At 53.8% G+C, this 23,719-nt stretch overlaps 1 protein-coding gene across 9 annotated transcripts in view; it reads left to right on the top strand.

The window, feature by feature from the left end:
* Positions 1 to 23,719, top strand: part of KAZN (kazrin, periplakin interacting protein) — a 1,129,979-nt gene that overhangs the window by 1,050,184 nt on the left and 56,076 nt on the right. For 7 of the 9 annotated variants that reach the window (XM_019639765.1, XM_019639768.1, XM_019639767.1 and 4 more), the window contains 4 exons: positions 6,012 to 6,148; positions 13,502 to 13,672; positions 20,752 to 20,941; positions 22,917 to 23,047. In XM_019639765.1, the coding sequence (XP_019495310.1) occupies positions 6,012 to 6,148; positions 13,502 to 13,672; positions 20,752 to 20,941; positions 22,917 to 23,047 (629 nt within the window). The remainder of the gene's footprint in view (positions 1 to 6,011; positions 6,149 to 13,501; positions 13,673 to 20,751; positions 20,942 to 22,916; positions 23,048 to 23,719) is intronic. The other 2 variants (XM_019639766.1, XM_019639772.1) reach the window with 2 other exon arrangements.

Raw genomic sequence — 23,719 nt, 5'->3', positions numbered from 1 at the left:
AGTCCAGGATCTACCACGAGCCATGTGGGTCTTGGTGAGTAAGTTACCCCTCTGAGCCTCAGCTTCCTCCACAGGGCAGGTGCAGCCCCAGCCCCAGCACAAGGTGCCAGGAGCGGTTGAGCCCGACTGGGCTGGGCCGCGTTGGTTGGGGGTTGGTGATTTTGGAGGCTGCAGAGCAGAGGGGCAGCAGGGTGGGTGGGTGCTGGGGCCAGGTGAGTGCTGCCACTCACTACTTGGCCAGGTTCCTCAACCTCCCTGGGTGCCCATTTCCTCCTCTGTAACGTGGAATGACTTCGTAAGGTGGTTATAAGAATTAAGTGACAAAAACCCATAAAGGGCTCGGAGCAGTGCTTGGCACATGGGAATTATTTTACTATCTAGGAAATTCAGGCCTGGGGACATAAATGACTTGCTCAGGGTCTCAGAGCAGGGACGGAACCCAGATCCTCTGACCCCAGACCAATGCCCATCCTGCCTCGTCACGTGGCGTTGGTCACAGCCATGGACATAGGTGGAGGCGACGTCTCCTAGAACCTCAGAAGCCAAAGGAACAGCTGGCAGAAGCCTGTTCATGGGCTGGGGGTGGGGGTGGGGGGGACTAGGCGCAGAGAAGGGAAAGCTGAGAGCCTGGCCCTGCCCCCCACCAGCCCCAGCAAGGTTGTCACTGCATGTACTGCCTCAGGTAAGGAGAACCCCCCGGTGCTGAGGCACCGCTGCGAAATCCCTGCTCCCCAGGCCCCAGCCCCTGGCAGCTCAGAAGCTGAGAATGAACCTGTCCTACTCTTCACATGTCTGCTGTGGCCTCCTCACCTGGGCCTTGGAGATGAGGCTCTGCCTGAGGAGGGAGTCCAGGGGCCACCACACAGACCCGTCTTCTCTCTCTGATCCCCACCCGCCAGAAGCCCCATTTGCAGAAGTTGAACGGGCTGGCGCTGCTCCACACGGCCCCACATCTGGGTCAGGGGCCTGCTGCAGAAAGGCCCACCTCAGAAGCTTGAGACAAGTGCCATCCCTCTATCGCATGCATGCATCCGGCCTCCTCTGAGTTAGAAAAAGGAGTCTGTCCCCACACACCCTCCCTCCCACCCTGAAGTTACCACATTCCTGGAGCCTGCTGGCCTCCTTCCGTGACTCTGCAGGGCCCCCCAGGCCTGGCATCACCCGTCACCATGGCAGCGGTTCTGCTGGCCTGGCTGCTGGAATGGGACACGCCTGGGCAGGGCCGATGGCTGGGGAGGTGAACAGGGCACTGGGGAGCTTCAGGCCCAGACAGAGAGGGACGGTCATGCCTCGCAGACCTCAGCTTGTGTCAGGAACGTTTGGAGAACGTCAGAGCAGGGTTGCGAAGGAGATATAAAAGCATGCCTATGACGAAGGAAGGCAGAAAGCATTCCATTGTGTAATGTTCATAGCTGTGTGTATGTAGCTTAGCTTACATTGTTTCTTGGGGATCTGTCCTGCTTACCTTGTTTTCTTAAACAATTGCGACACTATCACTCCCCTTCGCCCCCTGTTCTGAGGGTTGCTCAGCCACATTCAGGCTCGATAGGGACACACCCACTTGCCCACCTGGGCCAGTGCAGGAGTCCCCAGAGGTTCCCAGGTCCCGCTCCTTCGTGTGAGATATCTTGAGTGGGTTGTGCATGTGTGGCTTCTGGAAAGCTGGTCAACTGCAGCGGCGTCTTTTGTTCACATCGTGGTTCCAAAGGCGCCTTATCTTCATTTTTAAGGGGTATGCACTTGGCATTCATTCCCAGAGATTCAGCTTTTGAGTTGTCTCGGTCCTCGGCCTGGCAGGGGCCAGAGCACGGACCCCCAAGGAGAGCTCGTGGGAAGGAGCCATGAAATATAGAGGCTTCTGTGGCGGGGGTGACGGCACTTCTCACAGCCCACCTTGATGCGTCAGTTTGGGACACATTAGGCTGCACGTAATAGCAAGTTCCACAAACCGTGGGGTTGATTTTTCTCCTGGTATAAGGCGTTCTGGCCTGAGTGGGGCCATCAGTGGTCTAGGCTCCTCCTGTCTGTCTTCCCGCTCCCCGTTGTCAGCTTGTGTCTTCATCCTCGTGCTTGCAAGATGACTGTTGTGCCTCAGGATGTCACATCCATGTTCCCAGCAGGAAGAAAATAGAAGGACAAAAAGGCAAGAGTTACTGCCAGCATACTGTGACCTTTTTCTATAAAGAAAAACAACGGATTTCCCAAGAGACTTCTGTGGACATCGTTGTAGCCAGAATTATGACACATGCCCACTGTAGCTGCAAGGGAGCTTGGGAAGTTGAGTGTTATAACTGGGCACCAGCAAAATTGAGTCTTTCTTGGTAAGGAGGAGGGTGGATGGAGGTTAGTATCACCCACGTGCGTGTGGGGTTGTGCGCTCAAACAGATCGTCCACCATTCAAAAGGTAGGGCCGTATCTTGTCCATCCCTGCTCCCCTCACAGCAGTAAGCATGGAACCTGGCACACAGGGGATGCTTAGCTGAACACTTTGCAGGGAGCTCTCGCTCTCTTCTTAGCGAGGAGCTGCTAACCTGAAGGCAGAGGTCCAGCCCTTCCTCTCAGCTCCAAGCCCCCCACCACCACCTCCACCGAGGCTGCCAACGCACAGACTTGTGCACATGTGCAGCCCTCTACTGATGACAGAACAGTGGCACACAGCTTCTCCAGCGTGTGCAGAGATGGTTCAGGGATGGACCAGCGAGAAGATTTGTGGAGGCCAGCAAGTGGCTGCAACGTCACCCCTTCCAGGGCCACTTGGCAAAAGTGAAGAAAGGCTCAGCAATGCTGTGTGTGTGTGTTGAGGCGGGGAGGGCGACACAGACCTTGCAGCCTCTTGCTGGCCACGGATCTCCTTGCAGAGCTCCAGTTGCTAAGAGCAAAGCCTGGAGTTTGGTTCTCATCCAGGTGGAGCTGAAGAAGGAGGCAGATCAGAGCCAAAGAGGGGTTAATTTCCAACCAAAGGGCAGAGGCGTGACCTCGCCCCCACCAGCTGAAGGGCAGATGCATGACTCCCCAGGAGAGTCCTTGAGACCGGATCAGCAGCAGCTTCTCCCCACTGGAGCGGAGGGCCCCCCACCAAGGTTCCCCTGGTTGGGTGGTCACCCAGTGGTCACCTTGGTTGGGTCAGTGGCCTCTGCAGGAGCCACTCCCCCAGAGAGCACTTCCCTCTTGTTTTCACACCCCATCAACTTGGAACCTCCCTGAGTCTGAGAGCCGGGTGCCAGCTCTGCCGTTTACTATCTTTGTGGCCTTAGTTTCCTTTCTGTAAAATGGGATGATAAGAACACCCACCTGCCTACCTCTGTCACAGGGAGCACAGCCTGGATGAAAAGAGAGAGGCCAGGCGGAAATTTCCAATTTCTCAGTGACAGCTGGGCCCCAGCTATCCTGTAAAATTTCTTCTAATCAGGTTACATCTTTAGATGTTGGGTTTTCTTAAAGTGACATTCGCTGGTAACATGGCCACATGATGTTAGGGTGCAGGGTGCAGACCTAGCCCAGCTCGGCCCCTGTTCCCCCTCCCACCCCCACCTTGGAGAGAGAAGTGAAGGAGTCCTTCCGCCCTGGGCTCTGCTCTCCCGGCCCTGTGCGGTTCCAGCCCAGCAGGCTGGAATTCCAGCAGGGTGACCTAAGTTGCTGCTCCGCCAAGCTGGCCCCGAAGAGGATGAGTCCAGCTGTGGGAGCCAGGAAGCTCAAAGCTGGAGTTTAAAGAGCCGCCCAAGACCCAGGGACCCCACTGCATGGGTCCCCTTATGGCTCCTTGCACGTGACAACATGGCCCCAGCTGACGTGCCTCCACCCTGTTCTACCGGGGCGGGGGGAGGGGAGAGCAAAGGGCAGGAGGGTGAACGGGCCCCCCTCCACCTGCATCCCGCAGGGCCAGAAAGATGGCAGCTTATGTTGGGCACCGAGCCCGGAGCCCGAGTCCTGGGTCCTTATGCCAGACTTTTTCATATTGAGGTTGGACATCCAGGGCAAGATGGGGTGGCACAGCCATTACCTGTCCCATGTCACTGCCCTCTGGGACCCTCCAGGTTTGGGAGGCTTCACTGTAGAGATAGCACAATGTAGGGTCGTGTGTGGGCTTCCGCGTCAGAGGTGGCTGTGTGACTTTGGGCAAACGACTTACCCACTCTGTGCCTTTTCAGGCTGGAAGCTTCCAGAGCCAAGAGAGTTGCCTTGCCCCGCTCCCCACCACCTCCACAGCCTCTCTCCCGGGTTCTCTCTGGGGAGGGGATGGAGTTCTGGGGGCTCTGGAAAAGCCACGGAGCCCACCCTGCTGCTGGAGCCTGCTCTGCACATGCCCGGGCCTGTCCAACTCACTCCAATCACCAGAGCCAGAGCTCTGGGGAGAGGCAGGAGGGAACAAAAGCCCCACTGCCTTGCCAAGAGGCTGCTTAGAACATGTGGCACCGTGAGTGTGAGTGTGTGTGTGTGTGTGTGTGTTTAACGGCTTGATCAAGGCATAAGTCACATATCATACAGTTTACCCATTCACAGTGTGTAATTCAGTGGTTTTTTTATTATGTTCACAGAATTCACTGGTAACTGGTACATCCATCACCACAATCAATATTAGAACATTTTCATCACTTCCTGAAAAGAAAGCCCTTTAGCTACCACCTCCATATCCCCAGCCCCCACCCCTCCTCCCACCCCCCAGCCCTAAACAACCATGATCTACTTCCCATCTCCATAGATTCCCCTACTCTGGACAATGCCGTAGAAATGGAGCCGTACAATACGTGGCCTTTTGTGATTGGCTTCTTTCACTTAGCATAATATTCTCCAGGTTCAACCATATTGTAGCATGAATCATTACTTCTTTTTATTGTCAACTAATATTCCAATCTATGGCTATCCTACATTTTTTTTATTTATGCATCAGTTGGTGTGCATGTAGTTATTTCATTTTTTTGGCTACTGTGTTTAATGCTGCTGTAAACATTTGTCTCCAAGTGTTTCTGTGGACATACATTTTTTACTTCTCTTGGGTACATGCCTAGGAGTGGAACTGCTGGACCATAGACAGGGTAACCTGTTTAACTCACTTGAGAAACTGGAACTGTCGGGCTGCTTTCCACAGCTGCTGCACCATTTTCCACTCCCACCAGCACTGTACGAAGGTTCCGGTTTCTCCACATCCATGCCAATACTTGTTATCGTCATCTTTTTTATTTTAGCCATTGTAGCGAGTGAGAAGTATCTATAACATCTCACTGCGGTTTTGATTTGCATTTCCCTGATGACTCGTTTTGTCAAGCACCCTTTCGTGTACTTGCTGGACTTTTCCTGGAGAAGCGTCTATCCAGATCCTTTGACCATTTTTTAAATTGGGTTATTTGTCTCTTTTTTATTGAGCTGTAAGAGTTCTTTATATAGTTCTAGATAGAAGTCCCTTATCAGATATATGCTTTGCAAATATTTTCTCTCATTCCCTGGGTTGTCTTTTGACTTTCTTCATGATATTCTTAGAGGCACAAAAGGTTTTCATTGTAATGTTCAATTTCTCTATTTTTTTTTCCTTCTGTTGCTTATACTTTTGGTATCAGATCTCACTGCCTGTTTTTAATCAAACGCTTTTCCCTATGGAGGAAATGAGGCAGATGATGACCTGTTGGGCTGGGCTGGGTGGCTCTGGGGGGCTCAGATGAGCCCTGAGGAGTCATTTCAGCAGGAAATCAGCTTCCTGGGCCATGGGGGTCACAGGCTCACCAGGCCTCCAGTTCCTTCCCCCTGGGGACCTGGCCAGCTCAGGGCATGGATAGATGCTTTACCAAGGCCTCGCTCCCCTGGTTGGATCAATTAAACCTGAGATGTGAGAATAGGGACTCCAGAGACAGGCAGGCCTAGGTTTGAAGCCTGGGAATGCCACCGAGTGACATGGGAGCTTGGGAGAGAAATGTCATCTTTCGGAACCCTATTTCCTCCTGCGTTCAAAAGGGAATAGAAATAGGGGCTGAGACAGGCAGCTGGGATCTCAAGAACTAACTCGCTCTTCTGTCCCCAGCCATGAAAGCCGACCGAAAGCGCCTGAAGGGCGAGAAGACGGACCTGGTGAGCCAGATGCAGCAGCTGTACGCCACGCTGGAGAGCCGCGAGGAGCAGCTCCGCGACTTCATCCGCAACTACGAGCAGCACCGCAAGGTCAGGGCCCCGCCCTCCGCACTCCTCCCCGCCCCTCCACCCACATCGGCTCTCTTCCCGCCCCCCTCCCACACAGGGTCTGGCCTCTGGAGTCCCAGAATACAGACTCACTGCCCATGTCACCTTGTGCTCATTTGGGAGGGCCTGCAACGTGTCTAGACAAACAAGCCTGGACAGGATAGCCCAGTCGGTAACAGTGTGGACTATGGATTCCGGCTGGGCTGGGTTCAATCCTGCCTCCCTGTGTGTGTGTGTGTGTGTGTGTGTGTGTGTGTGTGTGTGGTGTGTGTGTGTGTCCTTGGACATCTCAGCTTCTCAGAGCTTCAGTTTCCTCATCTGCCAAACAGGGGTCATGGTGCAGAGCTGTGATGAGGACTATATGAGATGATGAATGCAGAGCTCTGAGCATGGCGCCTAGTGCATAATAAGCACTCAGTAAGTGTTCGCTGTGCATCTTAATAACAACGCCATAATACACAAGTGAAGAGAGAGCTGGGGAGCACCGGGGGGGAAAGCAGGAAATTCTGCTTGCAGGGAGAGGGTCTTGGAAAGCTTCACAGAGGAGGTGACATATGCGTTGGGCTCTGTGGGACGAGGACGAGTTTATGGTCAGATGACTGAGGAATTTGGTTCAGCAAGTATCTGCCTGGTGTATGTGGTGTGGACATGCCAAAGTGGACACCAAAACTTAAAAGAAAAAAAGAGTCCATCCCCCCAGCCAGGCAGGCCTCAGTGAGCTGCTGAATCTGCAGGGAGAGAGCTGTAAGCTTCTAGCGTGCAGGGCAGAAAAACTGGGGAAAACTGCTCTTCAAGTACAGGACGCCCTGTGACAAGCACTGTGTGACCAAGGACCGCGTGTACGCTGGGGAGAACATGGGGGAGGAGGTTCGGTTCATTCAGCTTTGTTGGCCATGGAAGGTTTGATAAGTTCTTTGAACAGCAGGTAGTAGCAGGCCAGTCACCTGAGTGCATGTGTGTGTGTGTGGCCTGTGAATTGAGAAGCCAGAATGTCAGAGACAGGATTTGAATGTAAAAGCTTCCTCCCGACAGCCCACCCTGGTTGTCACCAGTGAGCCTGCCTCCCGCCTCCCCGGCACAGATCTCTTCCCCTCCATGATGGACACAGCACGGGGAGAGCTCCCTAGGCCAGACCCACACCCTCTGACTGGGCGTCCTTCCCGGCAGGTGAGCTGGGCCCCTTCGGAGTCAGCCTCCCCGGCCCATCACTTGCCGACAGGGTGTGGCAAAAAGTAGAAAATCTGTGGAAGCAGAGGAGGAAAGGGAACCCGCCACTGCCTGTTTGCTTGGTCCTCTCCAGGTCCCTGACTCCTCACTGGGTTCTCACACAGCGGAGGGTGCAAGGGAGCTCTCCGGGCCTCTTTCATCAGGGCGCTGATCCCATCATGAGGGCTCCACCTGCGTGACCTAGTCACCTCCCAGAGGTCCCACCTCCTAACGCCATCACTTTGGGTGTTCCGAGTCCAACATGTGAATTTTAGCTGGACCCAAACATTCAGACGACAGACATGTGCCACATAACGACGTTTCAGTCAACGACAGACCGCATATAGGACAGGGGTCCCAGACATAAGATTATAAGCTGCACAATCCTTATCGCCTAGTGACATGGCCCATGACTTCAAAGGATTTGCCAAGGATGAGGAGGTCGCAGAAGCCACCCGGACTATGGCTTAGATGGCAAACAACTTGAACCTGGGGAAGTGCGTGGGAATGACATTGGGGAGCTCCTAGAGGGGGTTCCTAAGGAATTGACTAAGGAGGAGGTGTTGGAACTGGAATAAGTAGTGGAAGAAGAGGCAAGAGGCAAGGAGACTGCAAGAGAAGAAAAGGAAGAATCCCCAAGAAAATTCACAGTGAAGGTTTAGCAGAAGCTTTTGCAGACCTCAACAAAGTCCTTAAAAGGTATGAAAACACGGACCCCATACCAAAAGGTTTTCATTAATAGAGGAGTGTTCGTGGTGCATTATCTGCTTACAAGCAAACCTATGATGAAAAATGGAAAGAAACCAAGCAAACCTCCAAGGAAGCATTTCTGAAAAAGAGTGAGCCCTCTTTAAGAGGCTCAGGCAGGTCCTTCAGGAGGTCTTCCAGGAGAAGACACTGCCATCATGGGGGATGACAGTTCTGTGCGTGTTATTGCCCCTGAAGACCCTCCAGTGGGACACGACAGTGATATTGACGGCCCTGACCCTGCGGAGGCCTTGGCTAATCTGTGGGTTTGTGTGGTAGTTTTTAACTAAAAAGTTTAAAAAGTAAAAAAAAAAAAAAATTAAATTAAATCTTAAATATAGATAAAAGCTCATAGGATAAGGATATAAAGAAGAAATATCTTTGTGCCGCTGTACAGTGTGTTCATGTTTTAAGCTAAGTGTTATTACAAAAGAGCCAAAAGTTTTAAAAAATTGAAAAGTTTACAAAGTTCAAAAGTTACTGTAGGCGAAGGTTAATTTATTACTAAAGAAGGAAAGCACTTTTTAAAATAAATCTAGTGCAGCCTAAGCGTGCAGTGTTTATAAAGTATCCAGCAGTGGACAGGGATGTCCTCGGCCGCCACAGTCGCTCCCCACTCACTCACCGACTCCCCCAGAGCACATCCAGTCCTGCAGGCTCCGTTCATCCTGAGTGCCTTACACAGGTGTCCCATTTTCTACCTTTTATACCATATTTTACTGTGCCTTTTCTATGCTTAGACATGTTTAGATACACAGCTACTTACCGCTGTGTTACAGTTGCCTGCGGTATTCAGTACAGTGACGTGCTGCCCAGGTTTGCAGCCTAGGAGCAGTAGGCTAGACCAGGGGTTGGCAAACTGCGGCTCACGAGTCACACGCACTCTTTGGGGACGTACATGTGGCTCTGAAGTAAAATTGAAAATGAAAATAAAACTATCATAGTTTCATTTATAAAATTTTTAAAGGATTTTTAAATCTTTCTTATTTGTAAAAATATACTTATGGCTCTCAAATAATTTTTAAATTGTTGTGAGGGACAGGATTGGCTCTTCCGTCTCAAAAGTTTGCTGACCCCTGGGCTAGACCATCCAGCCTGGGTGTGCAGTAGGCTCGACCACCTAGGTTTATGTAAGTGCGCTCCGCAGTGTTCGCACAATGACGAAATCGCCTAACGACACAGTTCTCAGAACGTACCCCATCGTTAAGTGACGCGTGACTGTATAGCACTACCTGCCTCTCAGTCCACCTCTGTCCTTTCTCCTCCCCTAGCTGGAGGGACCTGTGAGGCATGATTGTCCCTATTATCCCTTTTAGAGAGTCAAAAACTGGTGCCTAAAGTCACTGGCGCAGGGTCACAGAGATGAAAACGGAGCAGCAGGATGCAAACCCAGGAGGTCCCGCCCCAGAGCCCCATCGCGTGACCGCTGTCTTGTGCTGGCCTCCCACGCGCTGTTAGATGAACAAATGAGTTACTTCTGCTTTTTGCTCTTCAGAGGGGAGCCCAAGCAGACCACAGAGAAGAGGTCATGGCATCCCCATGAGCTGGGGTGGCGTGCTGGGCATTTCAGTGGCACTGTGGCCAACCTGGGGTTTAACAGAAAATACTTCTGTGTGTCTTTTGATGGGGCATTGCATTTGTTTTTATAATCGTGCTCTTACTTGGAAATAAAATTAGCACAGAGAGCCCCCTTCCCTAGCACTATGCCATTTATTTGAAAGTTACAGGTAACTGGAGGCATCCCCTAAGTCCAGCCAGTCATGTGGGGTGGGAGTGAAGCTGCTGAATAATTGAAGGCTTGTAGCTGCGGCAGCCATGGGCAGCCGTCAGTGACCACAGCAGAGCGTCGTGTCACTGCCTTCACAATGTCCTTCAGATTCATTCAGAAAAGTGGAATTTGGAAAAGAGGAATATTTTTTAAATTACAATGTTAAAACCTTGTTGTAATGTGAAGAGAGTCACTCCTGTACCTCCAGCGTATCAATGGAATAGCAACACTGTAGCGATCATTGAATAGCAACATTGTAAGGATCTTTAATATTGTTGGGTCTAACTCCTTTTGCACATGGGAGGACTGAGGCTCTCTGAGAGGTCCAGAGACTGATCCAAGACCACATATTTAGAGCTAGTTTGGAGAAGCTAAAGCCACAAGTCCTGGTTTTAGTCAGCCTCTTCCAAGATCTTACAACTATCAATAGTTTAAAAAAAGAATTGACTTGCATTTTATGTGCGAGATAATGTCCCCATGAACAGGATTCAGGTGCGTGCCTCATCTGAAGCAGCTAACAGGACCCCAGTTCTCTGAGCTACAGGGCACGAGGTGGGGGGGTGGTCAGCACAGGCTGCTAAGAAATGAGGGGTTGGGGCTGCCCGGCAAGTTCCCAGAATTACAACATCCCAGAAAGCTGTGCCAAATGCACGTCCCTGTCATAAGGGTGCAGTTTGGAGGGAGATTTGGGGACTCTCCGTAAATTCAGCTGAGGAAGTTCTCACAGCAAACCAGGCGGCTAGGCAAGCGGCTGAGGGCTGGACACAGGGGTGAGGCCACTGTCACAACAGGCCACCTTCATCCTGCCAGGCCTGTGTCCCCCTGCAGTCCCTTCCTTGCTGCACCCCCTCACATCTGTCCAGGCGAGCCCCACGTGCTGGCAGGGCAAAGGGACCTCACCTCCCAGCTTGGCACCCAAGGCCCCACACAGTTGGGCTAAATCCTACCCTCGTGATTCCAGCCACCTCTGTCCCCCAGCAGGTTCCAATCCCCCAGGCGAGCCTCCTTTCAGTTCCTTTCCTGCCTCTGTTACCAGCAAGGACTGAGACCTCCACCACACTGTCTGTGTGGCGGGGGGAGTTATCCTACCTCACAGCTGGTTGTGAGGCTTAAACATCATAATGTACCTAAAACCCTCAGCAACACTCGACCTGTGGACAGAGCATTCGTGACTGTTGCTACAGAGTCTGCTCTCCTCCTGCCCAGGCATGTGGTCATGGGAGGTGGTGTCAGAGCCTTCACCAAGGCTGAAAGTCCCTACCGGCCTCTTGCAAGCCTAGAACCTGCGGTCTGCTCATGACCAGTGCAGCAGCCAATGACTGCAAAGAGACGTAGTGACAAAAACAATCCTGAGGGTCCTAGGGGGACATTTCTCCTAATTCAGGGATGTTTTGTAAGCAGCCTCCTATACACCAGCCAGTTCTAAGGAATGATCCCTATCTCATGGTTCCGATCCACACACTTCATTTCCTAGGCCCTTCCCTCGTCTAGGCTTGCTGCTGGGTGCTGGGGGCAGATGCCCAGGTCAGGGCTCAGCCCCTGCGGAAGGAGCTCCCCATCCAGGTGGCTGCTGGAAAGAGCTGAGCAGGTCCATGGTGTGAGCCCGGGGCCATGCCTGTCACCTGTGGCCCTGATCCCCCTGAACCCAGCTCCAAAGAGAAATGAGGAGAAGTAACCAGAGGCGGAATGAATGGCTCCCTGCCCTGAGTCTTGCTTCCAGAGCCTGAATTTGGCCTGTGACTTTGTAACAGCGCCATCTGTCACTTCGTATCTCGCATCGCCAGTTCTTCCTGACCATCCATCACCTGGAGCGGCGGGCGCCTCACAAACGAAGTGGTCAAGGCTTATGGGAGTTAAATAACTTGGCCGGTGTCCTGCAGCTTGCTGTGGACTCACCTGGGACTCACACCCAGGCATCCTGACCCCAGAGTGTGGGTGCCAGCCACACGTCCTAGAAGGAACTGTCCCCCACACCACCTCCTCCAGACTACACTGAGAAGCCGGGGGCTGGTGACATAGAAAGCATGTCCTCCCCTCAGCCAAGCTGCCAAAGCCGCTATATGATGGACTTTGCTGTGAGTCATGGCAGCTGCGATATACACGTTCATTTATTCAGCAGGACATACCGTATTAGCTGCTATTTACCAGGCTGCTGTTCTGGGGCCTGGGTGTGTGCCGACGGACGGACGTGGCACGTCCCTGCTGTCATCGATCGTGCAGTAGGGCGCTTCAGTGTAAGCCCTGCTTGTCTGGTGTGTGCCTGCTAATGGTATCCGTGAATATTGGCTAAATGACCAATATCAGGTACCAATACAAAAAACAGGTTGGAGAGAGCCCAGGGCCTCTCTCTTGGATGGGAAGATGGTCAGGGAAGGCCGCTGGGAGAAGACATTTGAGAAGGGACCCGAGTGAAGTGGGTGAGCGCCTGCTGTATACCCAACACCATGATGAGCTCCTGACACGGATTATCTCATTCAGTCCTCACAATAACACCCTGACGTGTATGTGCTATTACCCCCACATTACAGATGAGGAAACTGAGGCACGATCGCCATTGCAGCTCGTCCTTGCAAAGCCGGGATTCGGCCCAGACTCCCGCTCCCTGGAACCTAAGCCCGAGCGACAGCTCTGCGACAGCCACAGAGAAAGGGCCAGGTGTCTTCCGCCTCCTAGTCCCTGGCCGTCGGGAGGTCAGGCTTTCAGCGACAGGGTTGCTAGAGGACACAGAGTGGCCACCTCTGTCCCACACGGAGACCTAGAGTTTGGCTCTTGCTTCGGTGAATGGGAAGGCCGTGGCTGGGAGGGTGGCCAGGGCCCGCTGCTGGGACCCTTCCCCTCGGGAAGGACGCCTGCTGTTCTGAAACGTGGCTCCTCCCACAGAGGCCAGGCCCCGATGCAGCTGCCTGTTCCTTGCCTGCTGGCTTTGCTCCAGAACAGCGCAGCTGGAACCCTGGGCCCGTCCCTCGGCGTCATGGAGGAAACAGCTCATGAAGGGGGACTGGCCGGGAGCAGGGGCCGGGGGTGCTGGCAGGGGCCTGTGCTGCCTTCAGACACAACAGCTAGCCTCAGGCTTCAGCCTGTTTCATCATCGGCTATGACCTTGTGGGTGGTGCCAGGACCCTGTGGCAGCCAAGGCGATTGGGCTGCAGGTGTCTCCTTCCCCGTCCCTGTTTTCCTGTGACATCCATGTTACCTAACAACCAAACCCACTAATAACCCTAACTTTGGTCAGACGCTAAGTTTTTCCCTCACGTGAAATCAATCTGTATAACCGTTCTTTGAAACAAATAGTAGGGACCACTCTCCATTTTAAATACAGAGGAACCGAGACTCGATGAGGTAAAACAACTTACCCATGACATGCATTTGCTCATTTATTCATTGAAAAAGATTTACTGAGCATCTACTAACAGTCTGTCTCTGTTCCAGTCTCCCAGCTAGTTTGTGGCACCGCTGGGATTCGAGCCCAGAGCTTTCTCACTCCAGAGCCCGAGCGAGACACATGTCGTAAGGCCTCCCGGCATCTTCCTCTGGTCCGGGGGTCTAGACCCCTCTGGGTGTCCCTGGGCCACGAGGAGCCTGGTGGTAACGCCCCTGGCGCTCTCCCCCTGCAGGAGAGCGAGGATGCTGTCAAGGCTCTGGCGAAGGAGAAGGACCTTCTGGAACGCGAGAAGTGGGAGCTCCGGCGCCAAGCCAAGGAGGCCACGGACCACGCCACGGCCTTGCGCTCCCAGCTGGACCTCAAGGACAACCGGATGAAGGAGCTGGAGGCGGAGCTGGCCATGGTGAGACCCCGCCCCACCCCGCCTTCACCCACCCAGGGCATCCGCTGGACGTGATAGGCTGGGAGACTGGAAAAAAAAAAGCCCATTTTTGTTTAAAATATACATATTTGTTTAGGAAAATATTTGGGAGAAAAAAAACAACCCAAAACTAATAACAGTGGTTATCTCTGGGGACTAGGATTGTAAGTGACTTTTATTTCTTTTCCCCCCCACCCCCTATTTTCATCTAATTGTGAAAATGTCTTACATGGGTCGTCAAGGAAAAAATATTTACTTTTTTTCTAATCCAAAACAAACCTTCAAACTATTTCCAGATGCTCTGGTTTCCACAGAGGTGCACAGACCGCGTGTGGTGACAGAGAGCCCAGGTGTGGCGTGTCTGGGTCTGGAGTGCTGTTCTGTCTGCACCTGTATGACCTCGGGCCGCTCCCTGAACTTCTCTGGGCTTCAGTGCCCTTTATCTGTCACTGGGGTGGGAGTGAGGGTCTTTATCCCACCCAGCCTGTCCCACAAGGCGGCTGGGAAGCTAGAGGGAGCTCGGGACTTAAAGGGCCTTTGAAACTGCCAGGGGCTCAGTGTTAGCGGCTGGGAGGAGAGTGTGCAGGGAACTAACTGCTGAGGGGCAGGAAGGCCTCCACAGCTCAGCGTTCTCCTGCAGAGCGCTGACGGCCGCGGTTTCTGGGCTCAGACCCACCCCCATCACTGTCTAGCGGTGACCGTGGGCAGGAGCCTCTACCTCTCTGGGCCTCAGTTTCGTCAAGGCTAAACTGAGTAATTGCATATATCCCAGTGGAGTGGGCTCCACAGCACTTTTTTGAGGATTTCAATGAAATAATGCGAGGGAAGTGCTTAGCACGGTGCCTGTACATGGTGAGTGATGATTGACAAGAGGAAGGTTTTCTGCTCACTTCCTTCAGGAGTGTTGGCTGCCCCAGGGCTGCAAGTCAGGATTCCCGGGCCCCTCCTGAGTCTCCTAGTCCAGTGCTGACCCCTAGTGGTAAGAACTGGAAGTAGCTGCCGGGTCCCCCTTGGGGTGGAGGCTGGGGGCTTCCCACCAGGTGGGATCAGCGGTGCTGGCGGCCCGGCTGCCACCTGCAGCCCAGACGGGACACTTTCTCAAGTTGCAGACATGGAAAGGGGATGCAGGGTGAGGCAAGGCCCCTATTCTGGGCCTTCCCAGAGCCCTGTGGACAGACTGAGGTGCCTTCTTTGCCTTGGAGCAGTGGCCTCAAGCATCCAAGGGAATTCCAGGGTCTTCCAGGATTGGGAGCCAGATCGCCTCTGCTTCCATTCTCCCCATGCCCGGATTCCTCAGCCTGCTTCCGTTCTGGCCAACGAAACTCAGGTTCTTGCCTCTTCCTTCTGGCAGGCATCAGACCCCTCCGCTAAGTGTGAAAAGTTAGGGTGAATGTTTGCAGCTCAGGGTGGTGGATTTGCTGTGAAAAAAAAAAAAAAGGCCCAGAGGCAAAGGATAGGGGCTTTCTTAAGAGCCATGACAGCCCCAGTGTTGTTGGGCATCCACCTGACTGGTGAAGGTCCCCACCTTGTTCACCACCTGGAAGCCTCCAGGGCCACCTGCTCCAGGAGGTGTTGTCCAGCTCCCCACCCTCACTGCTGGCCAGGGCGAGACCAGAGGGTGGGCACCTTGCTGCATACGTGCTTTCTGTCCTTGGGCTGCAGCAACATCAGCAGCTCTGGCCAGTTGAAGTGCACAGTGTACCTTGGAGGAAGTCAGGAGCTCACAGGTACAGTGGGAAGGTGGAGGGTCAAAGCCAGGGACGTGAGAAAGGTGGCGAAGCCAGGATTCCACACAGAGTGGCCTGCTCAGTGGTCCCCGGTGGGGAGGGGACATTTCCTGACACCTGACCAAACCAGGCATCGCCATTCGGAGCGATTTCACCACTGTAGCCACAGGAGCTCCATGGGCTCTCCCTGTGGGGTGTACGTATATATTTTTAATATGTTTAATTGAGATATAATTCACATACCATAAATTAATGCCTTTAAGATGTACAATTCAGTGGTTTTTAGTGTCTTCACCGAGTTGTGCAACCATCACCCCTGTCTAGTTCCAGAACAAATTCATCACCCTAAAAAGAAGCCCATACCATTAGCAGTCACTCCAACCGGGTGTATGTTCTTGTTGTGCCTGTTTTACACATGCGGAAACAGGAATTGGGTTCGGCAGGCTCGCCCAGAGCTGGGAATCGGGTGGTCCCTGAGCTCCGTGATATGGTGGCTTCGCTTTTCAGGCCTTAGAAAGGACGTCCAGGTGCTGGCCTGAGGGGCCACCTCCCCTGACCAGCCATTGCTCATCCCACAGGCCTTCCCCATAGTCATACAGAGCGGGCCAGCGGGAAACAGTACTGCCAGCCAACCCCTCCCCCCACACACACCTCACAGGCTTCCCAGAGCTAAGCGCTGCCCCCAGAAGCCTGCTTCACACTGACCTACTTTTCTGTCAACACTGCGCCCCAAAAACAGGAAACGGTTTGTACATTTACTATGTACCCTGTAAACGGGGCTTTTCACCCTCGGCACTATCATTTGGGGCCAGATAAGTCTGTCGAGGGGGCCGTGCTGTGCCCTGTAGGATGTGTAGCAGCGTCCCTGCCTCCACCCACAGATGCCAGTAGCCCCTCCCAGGGGTGAAAACCAAAGTCTCAGACATTTCCCAGTGTTCTCTGGGGGGAGTTCGCCCTTGAAAACCACCCCTCCTTGTAAGTAGAGTGTTTCTCAAGAATCAAACACGGATCCTGTCGTCTCGGCGTCTGTCTGCGCCCTGGCTGTTCATTTCCAGCACGGTCCCAGCTTGGGTCCTGCCACTTTCCGGCTTCGTGATCTTTGACCAGGGATTTGACCTTTCTGAGCCCCGGTTCCCACATGTGCACAATCAGGACGACAGGACCCTCCCGGGGTGCTGGTGCGGCGAGCTGATGGTGAATCGGAGCGAGTGTGCTGTGGACGCTCAGTGATGTCAGCTGTCGGTTACCGATGTCCTAGACTTTGGCCCATCCTGTCCTCAGGCCACCAGGACGTAAGGGACATGGGTTCTCGTATCCGTTCCACTAGTCAGTTATTATGTGTCCTTTGAACAAGTCACTTTTAACCTGCCTGGGCCTCAGTTTCCTCATCTGTAAAAAGACAACCACCTCAGGCCCAGGCGAGAGTCAGGCTCAGAGAGGGAGAAGTGAGAGGCAGGATGGACCAGCAGGGGGACAACGGGGATGGCCCAAGTCTCGGTTCCTTTTCTGTTGGCCGTGCTCTGGGTTGGCGCCGCTCTTGCCTCTCTCAGGAAACCGGCCACACAAGCACCGCCTCCCAGCCCTGGGCCACTGCTGTCGTGGGTCCTTGCCCACAACCGGCTCCCAGCGCTGGGCCTGATCTCAGGCCCTCGGCCACCTCACGTGAGCTCAGGGCCTGCCCGAGCCCGATGTGTCCCCTCCACCTCCAGAGCCCACTGTTGCTGGAGACGGCGTGCAGCCACTTTTTGCCTCATCACTTCATGCTGCCGCCTCTGTGCCAGACCCGCTGCCACCAGCAAACCTGAGATATCTGTCAAAACACTGGAAGGGGGTAGTTGAGTCAACTTGTAGCCGGCATGATACCTGTTTGGTTCAAATGCAGAGTCTGAGCAGCTGGAGTTCATGGGAGCATGAGCCTCCTTGTTATTTCGGAAGGTTCCTGTCTCTGGATCCTCCCAGCCTTTGGCCAGGAGAGACGTTCCCTAGACAGACAGGAATCCTTGAAAAGCAGGTGGAGGATTCCGGTTAGAAGCAGTCACCGCATCCCTCAGGGCCAGGCTCGCTGTCTCACACGGAGGCATGTCCTGACCTGCAGGTCGGCAGACCCTCCAGGCAGCCAGGGGCCTTCATTAGCCTGACCCAGAGGGTGGGCGAGGGCAGGGCGCTGCTCCCCTCTTCCGCTTCCTGGATCTTATCGCCTGATCTTGGGAAGACATAAATAATCCTAACAGTCACCTTCGCTTCTACTTGTTGAACATGACAATAGGCCAGACAGTATCCTGGGCCTCCACATGAATTATTCCACGTCTAACTCTTACTTAGGAAGTAGAAACTGTTTCACAATAACAGTCGTTTACATTTATTGAGTATTTTTACCATGGGGCAAGCGCTCTCCATCGCAACTATGTTATTCCCATCAGACAGATGAGGGCATGAAGGCACGGAAAGGTGAGGGTCCTCTCTTAGGATCCCCCAGTCAGGAAGTGGGAGAGCCGGGATCAAACCCAGGCAGCCTGACTTCAGAGCCCAGGCTTGGAAGCACTGTGCTGGGGCACCTCATTGCACAACTCCAGGGGGGCGCTGCTGACATAGAAATGATCTCTCTTAGTCTCCCCATTTTATCAGTAAAGACCCTCAAGCTCAGAGTGGTGGAGTAACTTCCTCAAGGTCACACAGCATTTAAATAGTAAAAGCGTAGTATGAACCTAGTTCTGTCTGACTTTTGTCACCTGGAGAGGTGTTTCAGCAACTCACCATTTCCCAGGAGCTCAATGCTCTGGGTTCAGAGCCCTCAGGAGGGGGGTGGAGGCACAGAGAGGCGTGTGTCAGATGTCAGAGCTTTAGGGGCGCTCCCCACATTAAATTGCATTTAGTGGAAGAGATTAGTCAGAAACACTGTGTGAATTGCCATGGGGAGATGACCCAATGCAGCAGCCAGCGTGCGTGCAGGCTTTAAATCAAGACTTCACATGCCTTGTCTGCAGTGCACGTCTCCATTGTAACTTTCAGAGGTTTAAAGTTTTGAGTGTGCGGTTTGGGAGAGGTTCCTGTGCTTTGGAACTCACAGATAAACCACTCCATCCTGCAGAACTAACCGCAGGGGACCTCGCAGTTGTCAGGTAGCAATGATGTCAAGCTGCCTGCCGAGTTAGAAGGTGCCACTCCCAGGCCCTAACAGAGGTGAGGCGCCACCTGGGAGAAGAAAGCCTGGTGGAGACAGGGGAGTGGCCCCATCCAGACCTCTTCCTGTGCTGCCGTAAAGGGCGGCTTGTTTCAGGGGCGGCTCGGACTTTCCTGTGCTTCCCATGTAGGTGGCCGGGAGTGTTTCCAAGAGGGCAGAGCAGAGGCTTAATTACCACATGACGGCAGACCCATTTGGGTGCTCATTTCTCTCCCAAGTCCTCCTTCTGGGTAGCCAAGATGGATTGGGAGGAAGAAGCAAGGGAATGGGGACAGCTGCCCAAGGGGAGCGGTGCCAGGATGCAGGGCCAGGATGCACGTACATCTGGAGGGAAAAGCAGACGTGGCCCCGAGTGGGGTGCGGTGGTGCAGGAAACGCGGGTCTTCATGGTGCTGGGGCTGCTGCAAGCACATGGCAGCACTCAGGCACACGCAGCCTCGCCGCTTCCTTCAGCAGAGGGATTGCCGCGTTGTTCTTGTAGTGAGTTAACAGAGCTCATTTTCCGGGCCGTCGGCCCCGACACAGCAGAGGCCTGCTTCCATCTGTTCTGCAGGTCTTTACCGAGTGCTTCCCTGGATGTGCCCAGCCCCAAGCCAGGTGACCAGACGCACCGCATTCTGTCTTGTGGATTCGGAGTCTGCATCACTTATGCTGGTTGTTTTCTTGTCCCAGAGGAGCATGGGCGCTGTGGAACCCACAAGGGGCTCACAGCCAGACACCCAGGCTTGGAGCCCAGCTTGGATGTTGTGCCTGCTGTGCACCCTCTGAGAAGCCACTTGACCTCTCTGAGCTCCTGGTTTCGCCTCTGTCAAGTATAGATAATTCCACATTCCCTACTTGAAACCCAGGGCTGTTGCACTGAGCACATGAAGGTTTTCTAAGCCAGGGGGCAGATTAGTAACTGGCTTGAGGGTGGAGCTGACACCCTCAACTTGACCGCCTTCTGCCTTCCATATAGTAGGTTTATATATATATATATATATGTCATGGGGTCTGACGGTAGAAAAAGAGTGATTTCACAGACTCCTGGGGTATCTGAGCTGGAGAGAACCCTAAAGATCGCTTTGTCCGGGCTTTTCATTGTACAGATAGAGAAGCTGAGGCTCAGAGAAGGCAGTGACTTAATTAAAACAGCACAGCTAGTTGTGACGAGGATGCATCAGGCTTTCGGCCAAAGGACTGTCCGTTCATTGACTAAAATCTCTTTCTCAAGAACCACTGCTCTGCCAGGGGCCTTGGGCAAGGTATGGAAAGTTCTTGAGCTGGGGGGGATGAGATGAGGTTTTTCTTTCTATCTGTGTTCATATTAGGGGCAAAGCCAGCGCTCACAGTGGCTCTTCCACCTGTAGCGACCCCCTGGGGCGTCGGATTCACCGGAGATCTCAGCGCGAGACACTCGGCCCCCCCCCATATATGCCCCCTCTGCCTTGGCATGAGGCTGGGGAGCCAGTTGGGGAGTAGAAGTTGAGCATGATGAAAAGAATATGCATTAATCCATTCGTAATATGTGCTCTTTTTCTCTCCAAAATAATTTGAAATTGCTTCTAATGAAATTCCACATATCCTGGGGGGAGATAACCCAAAGCTAAGAGAGATCTCAGATGCCGGATAGAAAGGAATCGCTGTCTGACTGTCCCACCTGCCGTAACAGCCCCACATTGGTCCCTGGGCGTCCTCATGTCCCATGCCTTCTCCTCGTGTGATCCTGAGAGCCAGGTTGAGGATTTGCCCTGTCCCCAGCCTGCACTGCATAGCACTCTGAACGGGAGATCACAGGTTAAATTTGGGGGAGGAATTACAGTGATAGAAGCCAAAACACCGTTTTCTTACACTTTCTGGGGAATCCTAGCTAGTCCTTGGAGAACCCAAAAGAAAGAGTGCTAAGTTATGTGCTTGGCCCCCTTTCTCTCCATATTCCTGGATTTGCTTATATTGTCAGGAATTCAGGGGTAACCCCAAAGTGAGCCCTCAGATGAGGCTTGCAGTGCTGGGCTTGACTTACTGATTGGCACACGACCCAGAGCCCGAGACACCCTGGTACAGAGGTCTGTCAGTTCATGGGTTTCTCATGATGGTAGGTGATGGCTGAGCAGCAGGCCAAGAGGTCCCCTTGATCATGTCATCCCCTTCCTGTCTCCTGGCTCTCTCTCCAGGCCAAGCAGTCCTTAGCTACGCTGACCAAGGATGTCCCCAAGCGGCATTCACTCGCCATGCCCGGCGAGACTGTGCTCAATGGTAACCAGGAGTGGGTGGTGCAGGCGGACCTCCCGCTGACCGCAGCCATCCGGCAGAGCCAGCAGACTCTCTACCACTCGCACCCCCCACACCCTGCAGACCGGCAAGGTGAGTCCTGCCCCAGCCTGGCCCAGCCACAGCTGCGGGGGCTTCTTAGGAGGCCATCTGACCCAGTGGGGAAGGCAGCCTCTTTATTTGCACTATAGCTGCTTAGAGGGGTGTGGGGCAGAGGCCATGGGCTTGTGGAACCGAAAAGTCTGAAAGATGCACCTCAGGCAGAGCTGGATCCTGAGTTTCAGACAATTCCTGGGTCTCTCTCTTCGGCTCTCAGCTCTGCTTGCCTTCAACTGGCCTCATCTTGAATTTGTTTCTTTCCATGAGGCAGCAAACAGTCCCCAGCAATTCCAGACTTTTTTTTTTTTTTTGTAAGGCCCTTACAGCTCAAAAGACTTGAGGAGAAACGCTCTCTTTCTCTGTGTTCGTAGCAAATTCTAAAGAAGGACTCTATTGGCCATCCAGAGTCACATGCCCACCCCTGGACCAATCACTGTGGCTAGGGAATGGGTACACTGATTCTCCAGTCTGGATCACATGGGCATCCTTTGGCCGGGGAGAAGGCCACGTTCCTTGATTGACAGCCCCATGCAATCGCAGGATGTGTGGGAGCCAGAAATAAATGTCACAGGTGTTGGCTCCAGGCTCTGCGGGGAGGAAAGGCCCAGCCTCCGGGCAGCATCTGTACCCACTGGCCACTGTACAAGCCCCAGGTCTGCACGTCTGCAGCCCACCCGGCTCCATTCTCTGTCCCTCCTGTGAGTGGCTACCTGTCTGTGACAGGTGCAGGTTGGGTACAGGCAGCTGGCCTTTGGAGCCCCAAAGTCCTGCCATCACCTAGCTGGGAACCCAAGTTCTGACCAAAGCCCCTCCCCTCCCCGAGACCATATGGCCATGAACGGCAACGACTGTCTTTCTCAGTAATATAGCCTATTGTTCACATGCTGCCTGCACATAGTAGGCCCTCAGTCAGTGTTGTCAAACAAAGTGCATCCTCCATCCAGTTCCAGTGCCTGCAGACAGGAGAGCAATGTGCTGGGGAACTTGGGCGGGCTTCTGGCTGTGGCTTCCAAGCTGAGCCTTTCATTCAACAACTATTGATTGAGCACCTACTGTGTGCCATGGGGTTCAACATGAATAAGACACCCACGGTGCCTGCCCTTGTGGAGCTGACATTGGAGGCGCGAAGACAGACAACACACACATAACTAAGCTGACACACAGAATGAGTCCAGATTGTAATTAGCACAGGGAGAGAAATTCAACAGAAAACAGGTGCTTTGATGGAAAAAGACAGTGAGGAGAGCTGATAATTTGGGGACAGGCTGAGACCTCAATGATGAGAATGAGCCAGTGCGCAGCAGGACAAGGCTGAGACAGGAGGGAGACGGCACATGTGGGACACTGATCCAAGCCAAAGCTGATGGGGTGGGCAGGGCTGTATTCCTTCCGGGCGTCGGAGGCCAGGGGGAAGAGAGTGCGTTTTTGACCCTGAGGGTGACCAGATGCCTGGCTCTCACAGCACTGTGAGGAGTAGAGGCAGGGAGGCCCGCTGGGGGGCTGCCATGGTCTTCCAGGCAAGAGACGGTGGTGGCAGTGGGTTTGGACAGAAGTGGACGCATGTGCGGTTGTGTCTAGAAGCACTGATGATTGGGTGTGAGGTGTGGGGCCTCTAAGCTTCTCACTTGGGAAGCCAGCAGTTAGGATGGCACCAGGTTTAGGGAACATCCAGGTGGTGGGAGCATTGTGAGGATGGTCACTGAGGTCCCCAGAAACTCCTGTCTCTTCCTGTCCTTCACCCTGGTTAGGAGGGAGCCAAATTGGATCAACAGGCTATAGAAGATTCTTCCTGGCAGCTGCCCTCTGGTGACGGGTGGGACTGTGGGATAGAGGGGCGGGGAGCTGGGCAAGTGTCTTCTCGACATCCCAGTGTTCTCATCTGTGTAACGGGGGCATCGGGTGGAGCCACCTGCAAGCAGAGGCGAGGACATTCTCCATCCCTCGCTGACCAGCTGTCCCTGCTTTCCAGCAGTCAGGGTGAGCCCGTGCCACTCCCGGCAGCCCTCTGTCATCTCCGACGCATCTGCTGCAGAAGGCGACCGGTCATCCACACCAAGTGACATCAACTCCCCTCGACACCGGACGCACTCCCTCTGCAACGTAAGGCTAGCAGCAGCAGGGCCTGGGCGCTGGGCCCTGCCCGGAAACTGCTGGGCGGGTGGAGGGGTGAAGACGTACCCGCTGTTTCCTCTCGTCTACCCAGGGAGCACACTGGCGAAGGCATTTCCTGTTCTGTTCTTTCCTTTTGCAAGAAGAGATGGATGTGGGGAGAGAAAGGAGGCCCATTTGCTCCTTGTGTCCGGGAGGGCAAGGAGACTCCTGAGGAAGGCGGGCCTGGGACGGCCGTGGGGTCTGTGCAGCCCGGGGTTCCCTCGGGTGGGCTGTGTCTGGGACCCTGGGCTTCTCCTCCCAGACGTGACCCTCCGGAGCTCGGGGCCTGACCAGCACACTGCGTTTCCCGACAGGGCCAGCTCTCGGTCCTTCGTCCAGGAATGAGCCGGAGTTTTTTGAGCTTCCAGCTTTGGCGCGTATTGCCTCTGGAGAGGCATCCATGAATTTGTTCTGTTTACTTTGCTTATTTAATCAAATGCTGTTTGATTGCATACTGGGCACCAGCCAGCGAGAGGCACATGTCCCTAGTCACCTGCCTCTCAATGACTAGTAGGGCAGACAGACTCCCAAGGAGTAAGGGGGTGAACAAAGGTGGGTCAAGCGTCTGAGGACCAAGGACACCATGTCTAGGCCCTGACGTGACACACTGGGGTCAGGGTG

This window comes from Hipposideros armiger, unplaced genomic scaffold, assembly GCF_001890085.2.
Source record: "Hipposideros armiger isolate ML-2016 unplaced genomic scaffold, ASM189008v1 scaffold_46, whole genome shotgun sequence".
In the NCBI taxonomy this organism is placed as follows: domain Eukaryota; kingdom Metazoa; phylum Chordata; class Mammalia; order Chiroptera; family Hipposideridae; genus Hipposideros; species Hipposideros armiger.
The sequence above is the reverse complement of the archived record's forward strand: the minus strand, read 5'-3'. Positions and strand labels throughout refer to the sequence as shown.